Source organism: Epargyreus clarus, unplaced genomic scaffold (genome assembly GCF_041222505.1).
Source record: "Epargyreus clarus isolate Ecla_fem2 unplaced genomic scaffold, WU_Ecla_fem_2.2 ptg000021l, whole genome shotgun sequence".
NCBI classification, from domain to species: domain Eukaryota; kingdom Metazoa; phylum Arthropoda; class Insecta; order Lepidoptera; family Hesperiidae; genus Epargyreus; species Epargyreus clarus.
The window spans coordinates 14,283,822-14,308,095 of NW_027332228.1; the positions used below are offsets into that span (position 1 = coordinate 14,283,822).

At 34.0% G+C, this 24,274-nt stretch overlaps 1 protein-coding gene across 1 annotated transcript; it reads left to right on the forward strand.

The window, feature by feature from the left end:
* Positions 1-671: 671 nt before the first annotated feature.
* Positions 672-23,672, forward strand: Pmp70 (ATP binding cassette subfamily D member Pmp70). The gene is made up of 15 exons (XM_073084316.1): positions 672-1,040; positions 2,332-2,586; positions 9,697-9,766; positions 10,693-10,790; positions 13,675-13,855; positions 15,042-15,111; positions 16,380-16,474; positions 17,942-18,059; positions 18,471-18,568; positions 19,009-19,201; positions 20,119-20,251; positions 20,706-20,880; positions 21,410-21,583; positions 22,054-22,158; positions 22,562-23,672. Exons 1-15 carry the CDS (start codon positions 934-936, stop codon positions 22,694-22,696), a joined length of 2,007 nt encoding a protein of 668 aa, XP_072940417.1. The 5' UTR covers positions 672-933; the 3' UTR covers positions 22,697-23,672.
* Positions 23,673-24,274: the final 602 nt, after the last annotated feature.

A 24,274-nucleotide genomic window follows, 5' to 3' on the forward strand; every position in this document is an offset into this window, starting at 1 on the left:
AGATAAGTAGCAGGTTCGAACCCAAAACTCCCTTGCATATCAGACTACGAGCACGGAACAAAAAAAATAGTTTTTTTCTGTTCCATGAATACAACACGACAAGCGCTGCGCTGTTTAAGACATGGATTTATTAACTTTATGTATTTTATCATTTCGAGTCAAAAACTTGCTTAAAAAAAATATTTGTAGGTAGGGTAAGACGTTACTATGTTATAAATTTATTCCGTTATTGGAAACTTGGTAGTAAATCTTTCATTGTTAGGAGTTGATAGTGTTGATACTGTAAAAAATATTAGATTGATTGATTGAAAAATATTAGAAAATAAATAAAAAGCATAGGTTACTATCTTCGATCACAAGGTTACTATACTCTTTGATAAAACAAACACAGATACCGTTTCTGTGTCAAAGAGTATAACATATACTCTTTGGTGTATAGTAACTTATATTGCGCTGTGTTCTTTGACAAATATTGTCTATGAATCTAATCTTAAGTATTATATAATTACATAATGTAAAATCAATACCTATATTACAATACAATGTTATATTCGAAAAATATGCTATGCTACTTTTTTCTGTTTTAAAACTGATAATAGAGTTAACATGAAAAGGCAACACTTATTTCAAAATGTCTATCATGTCATTTCACGAATAGGATGACGTATGACGGATGAAAGACATGTATGTCAAAATCACACTGACGAAACGAATGTGATAGTGACGATCGTGCGATGTTAAATTAGTAATTAAATATTCAGGTTTATACCGTCACTGAAGATAATTAACGAAGTATATAATTAAAACCACTCATTTTGTACAATTAATTGAAAATCACATTTCAGTGGTGTTAGTGTGAAGTAGTGGTGCGGTCGTGTATAATGTGTCTCGTTAATTAGAGATCGTACAAGTTTTACTGTTTAGTGTTTTGCCATGGCTCCGAACTTCAGTAAAATCACCTCAAGGACAGATATTAAAATTGCTTTAGCAGCAAGCGCGGCTTTAAGTGCTTGGTTAATAAGGAATTCGATTAAGTCAAGGTAAGAGCAGAATACAGACATGGGAATCCGTTCACTTATTGATTTATATGTATTAATACGGTAATGAGTCTGAATGACTGTGCATATGATAATTAAGTAATTTACCTCTTTCATTTTCACTTTTGTAGTAAAAATCGTAGTCTGATATTTTAAAAAAGTTTTACAATACATAAACTAAGTAGTTATCCAGTAGTTATGATTTCGTAAATATAATGTAGTATTATTGCCCATAAGTTATCTGTAAATAGGAAGATACATAATTGTTAATAATTATTTCTTCTACAAATAATTATAACTTTAATAACATACAGAATTTATTTATAACTTTTATTATAAATATGTTTTGCAAGATGCCTTTATAAATCCTTTAATGTATCATTCAACAATAGATATTATGTACAAACAGATTTAAAATACATTGGGGTTGATATGTTTACCTAAACCCTGATCTAAATAAAGAAGTATTTTGTCAACATCTGATCATTAGTATAGAAAAAAATACTGAAATCATTTCATAAATATAAAGCTTGCGCTTTGAGTGGAAAATAACCAAATAGCTTACCATTTCATTACTTTAGGTATTCATTTAAATGTCTGCACACAAAAAACAGTGACGTTGACTATGATTTATTAGCAAAAAACAATCAAAACAATTATCAAGCATCAATTGATTTAAAATATAGAAATGAAGTAACTCAGTTATAAATTATTTACACAAGTCTGTGTTGAAATTTTTTTTTAAATAATTTTATATAGAACCATGTAGACATTGACCTATATATTCCTTACAGTTCACGAACCTGTGTTATCAGTTACTTTAAAAAATCTTAGATAGGACACCTACATGAACAAGAATTTTCCATGAAGTTAAAGGTGTGTAAAGTGTGTCTAATGATTCACACTTTACTAGTGTGAACTATGGGAACTTGTCATATTTTATGTGAAGATCTATGCCCAGCAATGGGACAGTGATTCAATGACTGTACCTCCAACCAATTTTTCATTATTGGTCTTATAGATAAGCTTAAAAGGTACAGGAGTTTAAATCAAAAGACACTACAAACAAACAATATAGAAATTAATATGCACTTAAAAAATAAAAGTATTATATAAAAGTTAGACCTAATTGGTCTATGGTCTTCTTCCTGATTGAACCTTATTCATTCTACAACAAAAGAGTATGATACATCATTTTAAAAGTTAATTATGGTCAAACTTCATTTTTTAATGTATTATTATTATTATTTATTTTTTCGTTAATTATATTATGGTTAAACATATTTTTTTTTAGTAAAGCAAAAAATGGGAGGCCAGGTCAACTATCACCAGAGGAGAGAGTCCAGTACATGATCAAAGACAAGGACAACAAGACTCCAAGGGCAGCAGTGGATGCGAGGTTCTTTGCAGAACTAAAAGCATTATGGAAGATCATGATACCAGGTCTATGGACGAAGGAGAGCGGCTTCATGGTGTTGATAGCATTGTCCCTGATCTCAAGGACCATGTGCGATTTGTGGTTGATACAACACACTACTTTGGTGGAAGGGTAAGACAGTTTCTCATATAACACATTTTTTTTACATTAGACTTTACTTATATAAGATTTTGGCTGGTCTCATGATCAGGGTTGATTTCCAGCAATCTCTTCACAACATGCACTCTTGTAGCACAGGAAAAGTAGGCACTTTGCCTGTTATTTGAATGTCCACAATATAATAGTACACAATGACATTAAGTATACTAATGGTCATACAATTATTATGTATGTACTTGCTTTGCTATAACTATTACTTTTACTGCATAGTGCCTTAGCTAACACTCCTCCTTTTTTGGGAAGCATGCAGTATCCCAAATGCTAAGTGACCTCTGCCCATACATATACAGGGTGAATTTTTCAAATAGGCCTTCAGGGCCAAATCCGAAACTATAAGGATTAGCGAAAAATGCTGAAAGGAGTAACAAGCCCGATTTTAACAAAAACTAAAACCTAAAGCTAATTACAGATGCGTTAATAATTTTAATGAATACGATGGTCACTTCGTATGAACTGTTTTTCATAATCTGATTTCGTAAGATGCGATAAAATAATATAAATTTTTATTCTTATTTAGTTTTAAAAATATTAGTAACCACAATTGTCGACTTTTCCAAACATTGTAAGTAACAGTGGATTACCGTCTACGTAGCAGCCAATTAACAAACAATGTAGGGCCATAACCTTTAAATTTTCAGTGTAAAGTAAGAATAGTTAAAATAGGTGAATGATTTATAATTGTGAAGTGGAAATTTTTACAGTTTCTATGCATTTCAAATGTATCTAATTTGTTCTAGTGATTTCATTCATTATATGATTTTATTACTTTTATATTTTGTAATGGGTACTTTGGAGTCTTTAAACAATGCTCTCCACACTTTTTTTAAATTAATTATTGTATTTATAAAGGAAGTGCTTAGCTTACTTATAGTTGCACACTCTCCTAGATAGTTACCTAGGGCAGTGTTTTTCAATCTGTACAGGAGAAGCCCCTTACCATATTGAATTATTTCATGGGCACTCTTGCATTGCCACTCCTGACAACTGGGGTATCAGCCTAATAATATCTATGGGTCTCACATGTAAGTCAGTCGATTTTTTTCTCGTAACTTATGGGTAGTACCTGCAGCTATATAGCGAAACAGGAAACTATTATGCAGCATAGTGACCTTAAACTTGGTACTAATGTTCGCATTCCTAAATTATACATATTTGTATGTGCATAATTATTAATGAATATTTTCAATATTTTTTTGTGATTTAAGTGCTTTACCTCTATATGGCCATTAGTTTTATTTTCATATGTAAATGGGTATGTAGATGAGAAGTACTTGAAATCCAAAAGGTTTACTATTCGTCATTGTATGCATGTGATAGTCACATGTAAGATTTAATGAAAACGGTAAAATAAAAATGTTGCTTCTTTTACGGATAAAGAACCATCCAAGAAGCAAACTAATTGGATATCTAAATACATCTAGACCAAGCCTATCTAAGTTCATATGCTTAAATGCACTATAACAAAATATGAGAATCCATTTTTTAAATATTTTCACTGTGTTCAATGTTAGATTTTTTAAAATGATATGACATAACTGTAAACATCGGATTAAATGAATGCATAGGCGTGCAAATATGCACTATCAAAATAATACTATATACGGCTTATCAGAATTTATTAACATTAAGCATCCAATTTTGTTTTTGAATAATTTTTGTACTGAAAAAAAAGGGATTTTGAGTAATAGAAATCTTTACCAGGACCTGTAACTTTTTTGCTAATTAGAAAATATGATATTTGTCAAGTGTCTTCCACCAGTGTTGACACTATAGATTAGTAAAGATACTTCGCCGCCTTGAAATTGAATGAAGCCACAAATGGCTTATTATCGTAAGTTCTTTTTTTGAATTCTTGACAAATAAAAACATTTTTAGAGAAAATTTACGAATAAATAACTAATACTGCGTAATTTACATGAATTTACATAATAAATAAATAATTATTTCAAATATTTTAGGGATATTTTAGCACGGAGACGTGGCAAAACTTTTTTACGCAAGTATTTCAATTCTCAAAACTGGGCACATTTTCTAGTACTAATCTATGGTTGACACAAATAGCTTAAACATGACCGTACAATTATTTACTTATTGCACGGGAAATGGGAACCATCTTACATCAATCGTGTAAACCTTATGAACAACACGCTTATCACATATAACTACTGAAATATGCATTATCAATGAAAAAGTACTAAATGGAATGCAAGGATGCAATACCTAACACTTTAAATATAGTTTTATGCATTTGCATATGCAAATGTATATAATCCGTAGTCTAGACATACGTGACTTGAACAAAATTGAAATACTTAGAAGTAATAATTTAAATTGCAGTGCATACTAAATTATTTTCAGGGTAATAAAATGTAATAACGGTAATATCAATTTTACACGCGCAAAGTGCATCGGAATGCGATTTTAGATTATAACTAATGAGATATATAACCAAGTAGTACATAACTATTAATTAGGTGGTAGAACCCTTTGTGGTTCGACTCCGGCGGCACCACCGCCATGCACCTATTTCTGCCTAATAACAGTAGTGTCAGGCGCTGCTGTGTTCCGTTTTGAAGGGTGTGGTAAGAGAGACATACTTTTCCGAGGCGTCCCAGCTTAGTCCTCAAGGGTAGCGGCGCATCTGTGGCCGACCTCAGGTAGGCATATCTAATCCTATCTGGGATTTATTACAGATGTCTATGGGCGGCAGTAGCCACTTACCATCAGGTGGACTGCATGCTCGTCTGCTACTCCTATATTATAAAAAAATACCTTATGCTTTAAAATTGCTACAAGTTAACTAGAATTAATTGTATACTATGTGGTTATTGGTGAGGTATTTATGATGTTTTCGTCTTCACCGTTGTATTCAGAAGTGTCATAATCATAAATTATACGGCATAAAGACCATTGTAAGTATGTGTAAAGTGTTTATCTATAATAATTAGCCAAGTGCAGGTCGAACTCGCTCACGGAGGGTTCCGTACCACCAACAGCTTCATATTTATTTATGTTTAGTATTTGTTATTATAGCAGCCATTGAAGTAAATGTATTGTGAAATTTTGAACTGTCTACCTATTACGGACCAATAGATAAAGCGAAAAACATCAAAAAACGTCAACGGTTTCTTGTATGTGACACCCATTTCTTTTCAACATTTATTTTTTGTTATTGCGCCCACTCTTATACATACTCTGTAAATATTTCAAGTGTCCATCTATTATGATTCAGGAGATAGAGTCCTGTGACAGACGAACAGACAGCGAAGGCTTCGTAATAGGGTTTCGTTTTTACCGTTTGGATACGGAACTCTAAAAACTAAGCATTAACTCTTGTTATTGTGTAAATGTTTGCAACTACATAAATGCGTATATAATGAATTTATGTGCTAAATGTTTCAAAACTCAGAGTTATTATACTAACAATTTAATGAGTTGTGAAACTTGAGACATAGGTAGGTACACTTAACTGTTCTGTAAGACATCTAGACGCGCGAATCATCATCAACCTATTACGGGCAGAATGAGAAGGATTAGGCCATAGTCCACCGCGCTGGCCAAGTGCGTATTGGTAGACTTCACATACCTTGAAGATTTTTTTTTTTATAAATCTCTCAGGTATGCAGGTTTCCTCACGATGTTTTCCTTCACCGTTTAAGCAAGTGATAATTATTTTCTAATACGCACATAAATTTGAAAATCAGAGGTGCGTGCCTGGGATTTGAACCTCGGACCCCTCGATCGAGAGGCCGCGTTTCTTAACCACTAGGCTATCACTGCTATAATATAAGGCGCGAATAATATGAGGAAACTTTTAATTTTAAATTGAGGCACTTAAATTTACTGTTTAGTCCATCTTCAATCTCATGCGTCGGCAATATAACCTTTGATACCTATGTTACTCATCAAAGAATATAACATGGCGATCGATGATCCTGTCAGACTGCTTTATAATCCACCCATAAAAACGTAGACGCACATAGAAAGTGTTATGTATAACGAGTTCATATTAGCTTTACATTAATGTATGTAGGTGTAATGTGTTAATGGATGGATTATTTTAATGAAATTTTCAACGACTTAGTAAAGTCGTTCAAACCAGCGGCTCTTTCTTTCTACTCTGCTTCTTTGCTTAATAACACTGCTGTTATTAAGCATAAAATGTTGGGCGGTGTAATGTTGAACCACAAGAGGGTCTGCCACCTCGTAAACCTCTTTGTAGTTAAACATGAACATAATGTTCACGAAAAAATACAGATAAAATTCAAACTTAACATGATGTCCTCTTACGTTTGGAACCCTCATGTAATGTGTTGTTCTTTATTAAAAATCTCAAAACTTTGTAAGCTGGAGCCTTTCATCTATCTACGTCTAATTTAATGGTAATTGAAAGACTTAGCCATGGTTTAGAGTCAGCTTAGACCATAATACACCATCACGTCAAAATTGTAAAGAAATTTATCATTTTATAAATCGGATCAATTCTATAAATAAATAAATAAACGATTTCTACACTCACAGCCCCACACTAGGATTCCCTCGTGTCGTGGGTGCCATGGACACACACATACACAAATACACAAACACACAAACACCCAGACCCAGAAACAGAACATCATTTAGATATCTGTTTGGTCGGGGATCGAACCCGGGACCCTTTGCGCGTCAAACCGGTATGGTGGCCGCTCCGCCACGCGAGTAGTCAGGTCTATGTTTTTTCTCGTTAGCCTTGTGATAATTTCTTAGCAAAAACTTGTTAATGTTGAAATGTATCGTATAAAATTTATAAAAAATGCAGTAATTATCTTATGATTATAGACATGTCCTTGGTAACTTACTGTATGCTTGCTATATTTTGAATTAGTTTAATACAATAAGATTATACATAGACATATGAGATTATAAAATATTTTCATGTGTCTAAAACAAACAACATCACATACATGCGACGATCATTACTCATTACTGATTACACTTCAACGTAAACCGTCTCACTGACCGCTAGATTTCATTAGAAATCTTATTAAATCTCATAGAGTCAGTATCATTAAATCTCATATAGTAGTGGTATTGGCTACATTTGAGAACTAAGTTGGGACGGAATGATCATCCACAATAAAAACCTAGGTAATTTTTTTGTCACCACAACTAGACAGCGTGATTACCCAACATCTCCGAATCAAATATCTTAAAAGCATTGCCGAAAATTATAGGTGCTAGATATACCTTAATATAAGTTCAAGCCATTCATTTATTGGTCTACACTTAACGGCAGCAAAACCCGTGGGTACCGGTTTGGTTATTTATAAAATCGCCTCACAATAATCAGCTGATTATGAACGACATGTGAGGAAATGTATTATGTTACTGCTATGGCTCAACATGGACAGCCGCCATCTTTTTATACTAGCTACTAATTGACGTTAATGAAAGATTGAAATATAGGAGGTCGCTTCGTGGTCGAAAGTCGGCCCTAATCATAAGCTTTCCAAAATGTACAAATAAAAAGAAAGTGGCTTGACAAGCAAAAGAGAGCAAAGGTCTGTGCGATCAGAGGTACCAAATTCATTCGACTGCGTTGCCTATCTAAATATGCATAACTCAAAGGTGACTGACTGACATAGTGATCTATCAACGCACAGCCCAAACCACTGGACGGATCGAGCTGAAATTTGGCATGCAGGTAGATGTTATGACGTAGGCATCCGCTAAGAAAGGATTTTGATAAATTCTACCCCCAAGGGGATAAAATAGGGGATGAAAATATTACTTCGTAACGCGAGCGAAGCCGCGGGCAAAAGCTCGTTGTTTATGTATTTGAATTATAAAAAGAGCTCCCTTTTTCATAGGTTTTTAATAATTGTACCTAGGGCTTGTATCATATTCTAAGATTAAAAATAGCATATACCAGTTACAGTTAAATTTTATATGTACTTAATTTGTTTTGTCAAACTATGCAGTACTTTGCCCACCAATGTTCAAATTTGCCAATTTCCGCCCACTGGAAATTTCGATCTTCGTTGGGAAAAAAATGGATAGATTGGTTATTAATAATGGGCAAAAGTTCTGTCACGACCAGTCAATAGTCATACATCGTACCTAGAAGTATCGGTACCTACTGCCCTTTTTATAGGAGTTTTTTGAGACTTTCTCGCTTTTAAATAATTTGTTGGTATATTTCTGTGACATATGTAATTATAATACACTCAAATATTATATGTCTTTATTATTGTGAATCTCCGTTTCACATATTGACGGAATATAGAGACATATTGACCGAATGTAGAGTTGTCTGTTTCGTGGTTATCATGAATCTAAACAAATATGTACGGTAATCATTACAATTAGTGTTCATTTATGCACATATATTAACAATTTACATAATTACTTTAACTAACGTGAATTTTAATATCCTAATTATACCATTTTTTCTCCTTTAATGTAAGTGTATATTTGTACAAATAAGTATGTATATGGAACAAAATAAAGTCATAAGTTCATTATATTTCTTACAAAATAGGATTTCTGAAACTTTTCGAAAGTTAATTTTCGTCAGCTCACATTTAATTACATTATTTTTTTGTTAATGTAATAGATAGTAAAAGAAATATATTTAATATTAAATAACATAAACATAAATAAAATTCCAAGATATCAACATGATATAATCTACTCACGAAATTAAATATTATCATTAACTTTGAATGCTGGGCGTGGACGGAAATGTCCTCCCAGGAGAAAATGTAGATCTTAGGCAAGTTGGCAAGCCAACCCTAAATATTTTACTTTTTGAGAGCCTAAACTTTAGGCGGTTATCCAACATGGATTGATTAAAACTCCCCTGTAATATATTATTTAGAAAACGTAGACATTTATTTTTCACCATTTATTTTTCACATTATAGTTTCTTATACCTTATAGTTCTTTACCTTATAGTTAATATCTAAAACGCGTATCAAAAAATCTGAATTGAACATGGATGGATGTGAATACCGGAATTCTAAAGTGAGAGCCCGAAAATCATACTTAGCTGTCATTGTTTACCAGTTAATCTATTTTCAGATCAATCATCACAATGAATCTGCCGGAGTTCCGGAAACTACTGACACAATTCTTCATGGCGATGCCTTTGGTAAGTCTGTCGACTATTTTGTGATAAAGCACAAACATTTCGGATTAGGTAATAGCAGTATTTTGGAATAACACATGAATAGATAGCCAGAAAAGCAGTTAAAGCCTAGTGGTTAAGAAACGCAGCCTCTCCATCGAGGGGTCAGAGGTTCAAGTCCCAGGCACACAGCTCTGATTTTCAAATTTATTTGCGTATTAGACATTAATTATCGCTTGCTTAAACGGTGAAGGAAAACATCGTGAGGAAACCTGCATACCTGAGAGATATATAAAAAAAATCTTAAAGGTATGTGAAGTCTACCATTACGCACTTGGCCAGCCCGGTGGACTATGGCCTAATCCTTCTCATTCTGAGGGGAGTGCTCAGCAGTGGGACAGTAATGGGTTGATGATGACATGAATAGATAAATAAATACCTGTATTTTCTTTAATGATGAAGTAGCAAATGAGCATGCAGATGTAGCTTATACGGATGTCTACGAGCGACAGTCCCGTTTACAATTGTAAGCGGTTATGCCACTAATTTCGCAAAACTTATGAGCAAAACCTTTATTTTTACCACGCTTTTATTAGCTTGATCTGTATGTATGTAAGTAACGGAATCTTTGAACTCGATATTTATATCTCGATATTTATTCGAATATTTACCCACTTTGAACGGTCCGATTAATTTAAAATTTGAAACAATTATCAAGAACCGATGACAATACACGATTTAAATAATTTTATCCCATTATTCTCACCAGGATCATCAGGAATCAGGATTAATGATTTTCCTTGTGCGATTTTACCGTGGGGGTTAGTTTTTAAACTAGAGTTTACATTGATCTTATTTGGTATATATAAATACCAAATAAGATCAATGTAAACTCTAATATTATAATGTCTTCGTGCAGTTTACATAAGTATGTATTTTTCTTATTGCAGATATCTCTAGTAAATAACGTTCTCAAATGGAGCATTGGGGAAGTGAAACTGAGGCTACGGACAAACCTCTCTCTACATTTATATCAGCAATACTTAAAGTAAGTATTTTCTCAAAAATAAACAAGTCTTACGTTAATGACGTGATTATTGCACTTTTATGTAGCAAGAGACGCTGCTTTACCTTGAATATTACGTACACCTTTCACTGTCACCAAATTTTCAAGTTTGTATATTACAAAAATCCACGAAGCTGCTCAAATACGAAATAAAGTGGATAATATGGGTAAGTAGATAGTTTTGAAATCGACTCTTTAAAAGGCATCCAATTTGTTTAAAAGGCAGGCATTTGTTCGGGGCCTGGCTCACCTGGCATTGATACATATTTCGATGGGTCCTATGTATATGGGCCAAACTAACAAGTTGGCCATTTTGACTTTTTTATGGTAAACGCATCTTATCGATATAATTAATTATATGAGCTTTTAAAAAAAAACGATTTCTGCATAGAAACACGATTTTTTATCACAGTATAACGGCATATGTAACATGAATTTAAACGTACTATGTCCTAAGAATAGCTAGAGACTTATACGCGGGGAGTTCCCCCGCGTTTTTCCTATGGTTTGGATTGGTTTGGATACTTTGACACTTATACGTTGAACGGAGCAACTGCCGCACTGTGACGAATACAAAATGTAATTGTTGTTTTTGGGTTACAATTTAGTTTAATAAGCAAAATATGTCATCCAATTATCGCGCTAAGTTGTATAGAAGTCGGAATTTAGTGAATTTGGCATTGGGAAATGAAAATAACAGTGCACAGAAAAACGATTTAGGTTATGAAAACGACGATGTTATAGAAAATAGCGATGATAACCTTTGTAATTACTTCAAATATTATGGGTAAAAAATAAAAAATATATATATACTTTATGCTAATTAGAGTAATACGCGTATAAAGGTCAATATGACTCATTGGCCCTTTTAGGGTGTTTTTAAAGAAAAATAATTATAACAAAAACGAACGTACAAGGCCAATGTGACGTAAAAAAAAAACTAATAAATGTATATATAAAATACTATAGTATAAATGAGGAGGATAGTTCTCTTAGCAAACAAGCAAAGATTCTTAAATTTCAGTTTTATCAATCTGAAGTTATAGTAAATTTAAACTTTGGAAGCCTCTCCTGTAAAGTTGTAATTTTGCATTTTGGCCCATATACATGGGACCCATCGATTTAGCTGTTGAAAAAAAACTATTTTTGGTGCCCAGTCATAGTAACTTGTTAATCGATAGTCTTAGTGATTACAATAAAAAAGGATTCAGTGATGAAATGTTATGGTGATATATTTTAGAGAATGATCTTCACTGAGAAAGGAAATAAAGAATTTAGTTGATGGTTGATGATGATGAATGACAAATTAACTGATATATCTCAGAGAGTACCTATATAATCACTTACAATATTTAATACAAAACATCATACATACGACACACAATACTATTTTAACCATCTAATCGGCTAAGACATCGCCAACATTTTTTTTTTGTAAAATACTACTATTGTCTTAATCAATTAGTGAGTCAATAGTGTGAACACGATTTATTAATTTCACGGATATGAAACGCTATTTACTTTTATCTTTACTATCGGATGTCTACATATAGCGTGTAATAAGATGCAATAATATCTTCCATAGTGCAATCATACAAAATATCATCTAAAACATAATAAATTTTAAAAAGATTTTTTACATAACCTATGAATCTGTAATGCTGATTTCTAACTCTTTATAATCAATAAATAACCTTTGGTTAATAAGCATAATAAAATTGTACTTGTACTACAAAGCAATACGTGAGAACTCCCAAGGAATTATACAATTCTTCAACCACCCTCAAAATTGAATAAACTCTCCTGTCCTTAATGTACCTAAATAATCAACCTTGGATACTATCATCATAATACATATTATCTAATCATTATATAACCATGGACGTCATTCAAACAATTGTATTATGATCGTATGACTAACATTCTCTAGTTTAGTATCATTGACTTCTTATTGATGTTTTTTTAAATAGCACACGAGAATACAGTCCACCTGGTGGCAGGTGGCTACTGCCGCCCATGCACACCTGTAATCAACCCCAGATAAGATTAGAGTCCTATCTGAGGTCGGCCATAGATGCGTTGCTAGTTGCTACCGATACGTATGTCTCCCTTACCATACCTTTCAAACCGGAATACAGCAGCGTTTAACACTGATTTCATTCGGTAGAAATAGGTGAGGCGGTGTTGCCTCCGGAGTTGAACCACAAAGGGTTCTACCACCTTCCGTTATTATACAATAGAAATACTTGTCCAACCAACTGAAGCTGAAAACATGCCGTTATCTGAAATCAAGAATAAATGTATAAATATGTTAATCTTCATTTATCTACATTTACCATACATAGTCGATAGGTCATTTGCATTCACACTGTCAGATAGTATTGACATAAGGTTAAAGTACAAAGTACATTGAATAATAACGTATAATTAACAAGTGTTTAATGCAAAGTCACGAAACAGTTTATATGATTCATTTTTTTATGATCAAATAATGCTTAATAATATACCTACCTATTACGTAGATTCCGTCGGTACCACCGCTACACCTATTTCTGCCTAATAACAGCAGTGTTAAGCGCTGCTGTTTTTTGGTTTGAAGGATGTGGTAAGGGGGACATATTTTTCCGAGGCGTACCAACTTAGTCCTCAGAAATAGCAACCTCGAGTAGGAATCGAGGAATAATCTTGTCTGAGGTCGATTACAGATATTCATGGGCGGCAGTAGCCACTTACCGTTAGGTGGACTGCATGCACGTTGGCTACTTCTATATTATAACAAAAATAAAACCGTTCGAGAACTTATAAATACTACCATGTATTCTAGTATCTTTTAATGTATAACATGGGCAATTAATTTAATTTTCAGAGGCTTCACATATTACAAAGTGACCAATCTGGACAATCGGATATCGAACGCCGACCAGCTGCTCACCACAGATATAGACAAGTTCTGCGAGACGGTCATCGATCTCTACAGCAACATCAGCAAGCCTCTGCTAGATATTTCTATATACTTGTATAGACTGACTGTTAATTTGGGACCTTCTGTAAGTATATTATTTTATTCATCATCATCAACCCATTACTGTCCCACTACTGGGCAAGGGTCTTCTCTTCTAATGAGAACGATTAGGCCATAGTCCATCGCTCTGGCCAAGTGCGTATTGGTAGACCTCACATACGTTTGAGATTTTTTCCTATAAATTCTCAGGTATGCAGGTTTCCTCACGATGTTTTCCTTCACCATTTAGCAAGTGATAATTAATTTGTAATACGCACATAACTTTGAAAAATCAGATGGATTGCCTTGGATTTGAACCTTGTACCCATCGATCAAGAGGACGAGTTTCTTAACTAATAGGCTATCGCTATCAAGTATATAATTATTTATAGTAAATTTACCGGTAATTTAGTGATGTAAATCTCTATAGGCGACGGTGATTAGACACAATTGGGTATCAGCAGATTTTTTTTTTTTTTTTGGAAAATTGAAGTAGCAGAAAAATTTAGTGTTCAGTTCACTTGTTAGTGAATGTTCATGCCACTCATGGACACATGTAACCAAGTCCAAAAAGGATTAAAGTACTAGACGGATCACATATGGCTTGATGCACCTAAGGACTAAGCTAGAAAGTTTTGAGTGTCTTAATCGCACATTTCAAAGCTTATCATCGCTTTAGAATAACTTTATTAGAACCATGATTATATGTACCAGTATACCAATTTGGGAATAATTAAATGTTTTGTTATTTCAATTAATCTATACCTAAAATTGCTAATTACATTCGTGCCATAATCGTAGTAATTATTAGCAGTTACGGTAATTTAATCGCATTAAGGTACCGTTATACCATGTAGGTATATTTATTTTGTGGGTTTTTGTAAGTGAAATTTTGAATTGTTTTTCGTACTGGATTGAATTCAAATGTCAAGCATATCACATGTTAAATGGTCATGGGAAACAGGATTAAGAACACAAACAAACCATTAACCGGATCCGAGGAGGAGTGGAGGAGGCTACGTTGCTCAAAAATCTTAAACGATGTACGAACTCCATACGTGATCTACCATTAGGTGACAGAATTTCAGAAATAGGAAACCTTTTTTCGACATTAATATATACCTTCGGCTGTGGCAAGCCAAATGAGTTCGTCACCAATAAAAAGAACTGATCAAATTAATTGCAATTACTTATTGTTTGCAATAGCTTAATCGCCATAATTTTTTTTACAGACACCCGGCATCATGATGGCGTACCTATTGGTATCGGGCGTGTTTCTGACGTATCTCCGACGACCGACCGGTACGTATATTACACTATGTAAATAGACATAAACAAAAAGTTATCGAGTGATATCTCCTTTTGTCCGGTACAAGCATGCAGTCCACCTGATGGTAAGTGGCTACTGCCGCCTATGGACGTCTGTAATCAACCCCAGATAAGATTAGTGTCTTACCTGAGGTTGGACACCCACACCACCACACCCTACAAACCACCAGCGCTTGACACTGCTGTTGTTAGGCAGAAATAGGTGTGACGGTGGTGCCGCCGGAGTCGAACCACAGAGGGTACTACCACTTTCCTAAAAAAAATCCACACTTCTTTTAATTATGGTCAAATTTCGTTCGTCTGCTACAATTAGTATGATTCTACAATAATTACTTTCCTAATTTCCAATGATTGTATTATCCTCAAGTGATAAAACGTGTTGTCGTTAATAAATTGTATAGAATATGAATAACGGGTTTTTATCGTGAACTGGTGTAAATGTATTAAAGTAATATATTCTGAAATTATCTAAGTATCGGTAAAAGTGTAGTTGTATATACCTTTTGTTTAGTTTGTTGGTGAATTTATTGTTAAAATATACTAATGTTTAACCTACAATTTACATACCTAATAGATGTGTACCTAAATGTTGCGGAAACATTTATTAAACTTTATTATATAAACTAGCTGACCCGGCAAACTTTGTACCGCCTCAAAATCTATTTATCAAATATGTTTCATATAAAATATAGCCTATGTTACTCGTAGATAATGTAGCTTTCGAATGGTGAAAGAATTTTTAAAATCGGTCCAGTAGTTTTTGAGCCTATTCATTACAAACAAACAAAGAAACAAAGTTTTCTTCTTTATAATATTAGTATAGATTGATTATTTCAGTTTTTTTTTTTTTTTTTATAATATAAGGGTAGCAGACGAGCATGCAGTCCACCTGATGGTAAGTGGCTACTGCCGCCCATGGACATCTGTAATCAACCCCAGATAGGATTAGATATTCCTACCTGAGGTCGGCCACAGATGCGCCGCTACCCCTGAGGACTAAGCTGGAACGCCTCGGAAAAGTCTGTCTCCCTTACCACACCCTTCAAACCGGAACACAGCAGTGCCTAACACTGCTGTTATTAGGTAGAAATAGGTGTGGCGGTGGTGCCGCCGGAGTCGAACCACAAAGGGTTCTACCACCTTCAACTTTCAACTTTTCAACTTTTAGTTTAATATCTATTGTAATTTATGGTTTCATTTCAATTACTAAGCTAAAATTAAATTAAGTAATATGTTTTCAGCGCGCATGACCGTCCATGAGCAGAAATTAGAGGGAGAGTTCAGATATGTCAATTCAAGACTTATCACTAACTCTGAAGAAATTGCGTTCTATCAAGTAAGTTGTTTAACGTTATAAATATAAAATGGTTTCAACCAATTTTCGATCTACGGACACCACTAGTGGTCATCCATCCAACCTTCTTTTGCTTCATTTTATGACTTAATTTTACGGTATTTAAGACCGTTACACTTATAATATAATGGAATATATATATAATGAATAGGATAAGACAGAATTTATATAAATTGGATAAAACCTGTTAAGAACATGTTTCTATTTTGTTTGTCAAGCTTTTATTTTTTGTTTTGATATTTCTGATAGCTATTTCATTATTAGCTGGACGCTAGCATGGACGGACGATAAATATAAATATGGAAAAATAAAATTAAGTTTATGATTACGGTCGATTTTCGACTGCTGTGTGATCTTCGATATAAAGAGTTCGTTACATTTTTCTCTTTTGGTTTTTAACCATATTTGTTTGTTTTATCTATTAAAATCCTTGTTTATCTATATCGGTTATGGTCAAATTTCGACATTTATTGCACAATTATAGTAGACCTTAACAAAAAACTATATTAAGAATATAAAAATAATTACATAAAAGAATATAGCTCGTTAACTTTTCATTTCAACGAATCGAAATTTCAGTTTTATTTACAAATTTTATGCAATAAATGTAATGTAATTATATAAAAATTGCATTTTATTTTAAATACTTTTATATTTTAATTGAAATATGACATAAATCACTTCTATTTTATTTATTAAACTATGTATGCCATTTATTAAATAAATTTGCAGAAAAAGATTTTATACAGTAATGTCTTTATTATTCATATAATAGCAGCCTGGCGAACGTTTTAATGTTAACTTCATTCTGGGTACAAGCAAGTCTATTTGTAATATGTCTATTATAATGTCGTTTTTATATGTTTGTATCTACAGACATTGAAAGTTTAAGGCACGTGCCGTGGGAAATAAAATCATATATTTCCATACAATATTTTGACAGCTACGTACCCTGTATGCGCAGTTGTGTTACGGCACATAGAAGATAGAAATATGTAATGTACATAAAGATACATTGTATAGGAGAAAACTATTTATCTTACATGCTCTATGTCTGAAGATGAAATTGAACCCTTAGATGGCGTTATTTATTGAATAAGTGACTCAGTAAAATACATTATAATTCTTTTATATTACTATTACTTTAGTTATAATCATTATTATTGTTTTATAAAGTTTTTGAAATATATATTATGTAGTTTAAAAACATATTAAAATGTACCTATATAGCTTTCATGAAAATAAAGAATAAAATATTTCATTACTATTATATTATATGACTCAATTTTTTGATATCCCACTGCTGGACTACGTTTTTTTTTTTAAATTACAATAGGCTTGCGTTTGGCTGAAATCTCACCCAATAAGTGCGAAAAGCTTACAGTCCTCCACCCTGCTTATTGGTGAAAGAATAAGTCTATGTGTGGTTAACATTTCTGTCGTTCTCAGGGCAACCACCGCGAGCAGCTGACCATCCTCGCCAGCTTCTACAAGCTGACGCGGCACCTGAGGAGCTTCCTCAACTTCCGCGTCGGCATGGGATTCATCGACAATATCGTTGCCAAATGTAAGCTATTATAAACATGATTGCCATTGGTTCTATTGGTATAGATTTTACTATGAAAATAATCAAGTTGAATATTGTTATGAGGTTTAACATTGTTGATATAATAAATGATGCAATAGCGTGGAAAATATCTTCTCTGGTTATGTCTTGATGTCTTTTATAGTGAAAGTCATGGAGTCCATGATCAATTAATCTTGCATTGATGGGTATTTGTTTTCTCTCTATCAATCACTCTCTGAGTTAAAGAAATTGTGACTCCTTTCTCTTGTAACCTCAGACAGGACTCCACTTCTACTTGGCGTTGATTACACATGTTCATGGGTGGCAATAACCGTTTACAATCAAGTATCTCGTACGCCTGTTTGTAACATCAATTATACAAATAGTATACCTAAAATGTTTCTTTTATAGACGTAGCCATCACAGTTGGTTTCTATGCGGTGTCACGGCCGTTCTTCGTAGAAAATCACAATTTGTTGACGACTGGCACTGAACAAGACAGATTCAGGGTAAGATATGACTTACTTATAAAACTGATAAGGAGTAAAATAGAATTCTGTTTATAATACATTATATTATTTGTCTAATATTTCTGTTTGAATGATTGGTTTATTCTCAACAGTTCAAATGAATATACATTTATTATAAAGTTAAACTACTAGAATAATAATGTCTCACGAGGTCAATTAATCTGATCACTACTGGGAATGAACTTCAACTTTAATATACCTACTTAATATATATTAATTAATTCTTTCAGTAGGACTTATCAATCAACAAGTTAAGTGGGAATTCTGTTTGAGTTATATTACATTTTTAATACAATCAATATATTTTGGAAATATTATTTTCATTTAATGGAATAATATCTTACCTTGATACACATTAAAATACTGATGACGACGATTGCAATAATCAATATGCAATAATCTATCTTTTGTGTCCTCAGCATTACTACACATACGGTCGTATGTTAGTCAAGATGGCGGAGGGTATCGGTCGACTAGTTCTCTCCGGTAGAGAGATGAGTCGCCTAGCTGGTCTGACAGCACGTGTTACTCAACTGAAGAACGTTCTAGAAGACGTCAATAAGGGGAACTACACACGTACCATGGTGGACAGGAATAACCAGAATGAGAATGGTGAGTGTACATAATGTTAGTCAAAGTCGTGGAAAGTATCGGTTGGTATGTGCTGTCCGGTAGAGATGAGTCGCTTAGCTGGCCTCACTGCTCGTGTTACTCAACTGAAGAACGTTCTAGAAGACGTCAATAAGGGGAACTACACACGTACCATGGTGGACAGGAATAACCAGAATGAGAATGGTGAGTGTACATAATGTTAGTCAAAGTCGTGGAAAGTATCGGTTGGTATGTGCTGTCCGGTAGAGATGAGTCGCTTAGCTGGCCTCACTGCTCGTGTTACTCAACTGAAGAACGTTCTAGAAGACGTCAATAAGGGGAACTACACACGTACCATGGTGGACAGGAATAACCAGAATGAGAATGGTGAGTGTACATAATGTTAGTCAAAGTCGTGGAAAGTATCGGTTGGTATGTGCTGTCCGGTAGAGATGAGTCGCTTAGCTGGCCTCACTGCTCGTGTTACTCAACTGAAGAACGCTCTAGAAGATGTCAATAAGGGGAACTATACACGCACCATGGTGGACAGGAATAACCAGAATGGAAATGGTGAAAGCTGTTATAAATAATAAATATATAAGAAATAATAAATAAATGAGAACTAAGAGGGATCTACACAGTCATTCATAATTCCTTTCAAAATAAAAAATGGACAGTAGAATAAAAATTAATTGACTTTTAGGACATGATTCGCCAATTGTATTACCAACAGTATAGTAACAATTGTTTATTATAGTCCACGCCAAACTGCTAGTCCGCTCTGAAGTTGTTGCGAGCAGGTGTAACTGTACGATTTGCTATGGTAACGCGATTTATTTCTATATTCAGAGCGGACTAGAAGTTTGGCGCGGACTCCACCACGTGGACGAAATTGTTAGCAAAATCTAGTTTTAAATAAAATTATGTGGATATTCCAGGTATACCACCAATGATCCTGGCGCCTGGCGCGGGTCGTATCATCTACCAGGACAAGATCATCCGCTTCGACAAGGTACCGCTCGTCACGCCTAACGGTGACGTGCTTATTAAGGAACTCAGCTTTGAAGTCAAGTTAGTATCTTAAATTAAGTATAATATATTAATAATAGTCTCATAACCTCAAGAATCTCGCTTGGCTTTAACAATCCTTTGGATTTAAAAGTATAAACTATTGTTGTCGTTGTCGACCATAGACTGTATTTTTAAACAGTCAGCTTTATGTTTTTATAATAATTCATTTAATATATTATGTTTCCACCTCATACATGCGTGGCATAAACTGAGTGTGACCCCTTTTTAATACCCATTCGTCCATGAAAGTACGTCTGCTCCAAATAGACATTATATATTTATTTGTTTATCCTGTTTTTTTTATTATTTTCATTGTTTATTGTACTGTATTGTATTGTATATATTGTATTGTTTTTGTCTGGTGTACTTACATAACATAGTACATAGATTAGTGATATTTAAAAAATGTTTTCATGTTTTCTTTTATTCTTTTTTTCTTTCATTCTCATACCAGGTCGGGCATCAACGTGCTGGTGTGCGGTCCGAACGGTTGCGGCAAGTCGTCGATGTTCCGCATGCTGGGCGAGCTGTGGCCCATCTTCGGCGGCGAGCTCACCAAGCCGCCCAAGGGCAAGCTGTTCTATGTGCCACAGAGGCCCTACATGACGCTCGGCACGTTTAGGGATCAGGTGATTATGCTATAGCTATTTCTTGTTTTACATCAATAATAACACTCACTGTGCTCATAGATAACATTAGAATTTTTTATGTGTGTTGGGTGCAATGATTCACTCACACTCAGATCCAGATCCTATAAGGCTAAGGAATGATTAATAACATCAAAAATAAATTAGGGATGGGGGCACAGATATCCTCTTAGAAAGAGAAACTCATTACTGTCCCGCGTCTGGGCGCGTGTTTCCTCTCAAAATTAGGGTTAGGTTATAGTCTACCGCGCTGGCTAAGTGCATATTGCTAGACTTCACATTTCTATGAGAACTTTTTTCTAGATGCAAGTTTCCTCATGATGATTTCTTTCACCGCTAACGCACGTGATAACTAATTTGTAATATGCACATAATTTCGAAAAATCGGACCCCTCGATCGACAGGCCGAGTTTCAACCACAAGGCCACAATTACACAATTACACAGCCTTTAAGGTACGTGTCTGAGAAGTTTAATGTCTGTATATAAACGGAGTATCACGTGTTCCGCAGGTGATCTACCCGCAAACCCGCGAGGAGATGCTCCGGCGTGGTCGCACTGACGCGGAGCTGGCGGTCTTCCTGGAGACGGTGCAGCTGGGCTACCTCGTGAACCGCGACGGCGGCTGGGACGCCGTCGAGGACTGGATGGACGTGCTCTCCGGCGGCGAGAAGCAGAGGATCGCGGTTAGTGGGGTTACTGTAGAGGGCGCCACTGACACGAGTTTACTGTTTTTATGAGACTCGTGAATAATCTGCGGAGTATATCCCCGAACAATGACGAGTATGTAAACGCTGCACACGATAGTACTCGTGGCACATATACCTTTAATTCAAAGTGAAGAAATATTTCGAGTAGAACGCATCAGGAGTAGAGAATACATCCGGTTATTTAACAAAGGATGCCATCGTTAATTTATTTGCTTTGAAGAAAACTGTTTGGCTCGACGCCGATCTAACAAAAATAACAAAACGTAAATTATAGTAATGTCTTTTTTAAATTCCAACTATAACTACGCAGTTACTTACATTAGTAAATTTAAATTCTTATTCACAGTGAAATATATTTTTGTTATTCAATCCCGTCTAAAAAACAATGATTTTATGGCTTAAAAAGTCCAGTAACTTATGTGTTATTTTCTAAAAAAAAATTACAGATGGCTCGACTCTTCTATCACGCACCACAATTCGCAATCTTGGATGAATGCACGAGCGCCGTGTCCGTCGACGTAGAAGGCCAGATGTACCAATATTGTAGAGAGGTAAAATTTTACTTGAATAATAATACAAGTAGATCAAGCAGCTCCGTTTACTAACCAGGATATGTAGATAATTAAGTAAGTAAATAATATTTTTCTACCACACCGACACGTGGATTCTTTATATTGTGGATTCCATGTATATATCTTTAAATATTATTTATGTATCATTACATATTCGTCTTTACGAAAACACAAAAATCTAGATACTAAAGAAGACTATTTATAATTTAGCTGGAAAAAATAATTGATTTTTTTTTGTGTAGTGTGATATATTTTAGAAAAGTCAATATTCAAACTTAGCAACAAGTCAACACTTTAAAACCTGAAAATATATATCTTGTCTATTCCCACTGTGTTTCATGCCTGTGTAATCTTAAAATTGTTATCTTCTCCATTCCAACAGATGGGCATATCTCTGTTCACGGTGTCTCACCGCAAGTCGCTGTGGAAGCACCACGACCACTACCTGCAGATGGATGGGCGCGGCGGCTACGTGTTCGACGAGATCGACAACGACACGCAGGAGTTCGGCTCGTGATGTCCGCACACACGCCTGACGTTATGATAGCCTGGTACTTGCGCCGTGGAAACTAAGAAACTAAAGTTTAGTTAAATAGTTCGAGGTGGTCTAAAAAATCGAAAATGATCTTAAATCTTCCAACCTTTTTTGAGAACTCGTTAATAGTTACCAAATACCTGCAGATGGACGGGCGCGGCGGCTACGTGTTCGACAACGATACGCAGGAGTTCGGCTCGTTATGTCCGTACATACACCTGACGTTATGATAGCCTGGTACTGCGCTGTGGGAACTAAGAACTCTAACTAAAGTTTAGTTGGATAAGTTCATTCAGTGGTCTAAATTCGAAGAAAATGGCACTTAACAGTTTTGTTCTTGTTTATTTATTAAAATAAATCATTAAAAAAAATAAAGTCGCTAAAGTATCTAATATGTTTATTTTCACACTAAAAATATATTATGTTGAATTTATATATCATTTTTAACAAAATTTTGACTTATTTTCAAATTTGATAGAATATTCGCATAATAGGAGCATAGTAAATTCATATATACTATACAGTATGATGCCCTGATAAATTTCCTTATTACTCTCGACAAGTATCGTGAGAAGAAATTTATGGCCGAAATTCCACAACTTTAAACTTTAATATTTTAAAATTTTAAAATAATAGCGAACGAAATAAATACTTTTTTGTTTCCACGGCGCAAACCGATGTGTTAGCCAATTTCATATGTGTAAGTAATATTAAGGATAGAAGCAAAAGTAATGTGAGGACAAATTATTCAAATAATTATTGTACGTAACATTATTTGTTATTAAATGTATAATTTTGGGTAATAACTTTCTGCGGTAGGTATTTTTGTAGCTTTTCTTGGAGTGAGACAATCTTTGAAGATAAAGTTATAACATAATAACTTGTTATATTTTAAGCTAAAATCATTGTGAACGAAATAGAAATGAGTGAACAAATGTGCTAATAAAAAACGCAATACAATCAATATCAAATAACATTTCAAGTTTTTATTCATGAATATATTAAACTTGATATATTGTTATACGTTACGAAATCTATGTAAAATTACTCCCATTCTATTTAACACTAAATACCACGACTTGTATCGACGCAAAAATAAGTGTAATATTAACAATTGTAAAAATAAAAGTATAACAAATTATTCGCCAATATTCTAATGTGATATTATTATGGGTAATTTGTTCGCATTTAAATTATATTTTGTTGAATTAACACCAAAATCCTTAACATAAAGTATTCTCTTAATACAGAACAAGCCATTTCCTTTTTGTAACGAAAGAAATGCTTTTTTGCTCCCAACATGAGATATGAAAAATATTGTCGGAAATATAAGTCCTTCGGGCGATGTTTTAAAAGATTTGGGACCACGATGTTCAAAGTTCAAAATTAGGTTCCACTATTTACAAATTGCATATTAATATATTATGAATAATTTAACATAGAAACACTTAGTAAACACCATTAAATGGTTTTCTCCCACTGTCCTACTATAAGTAGTTCTGGTTTATTTTAAAATGTATCACCTATGTAATATAAAATATTATAGAATATTCAATGTAC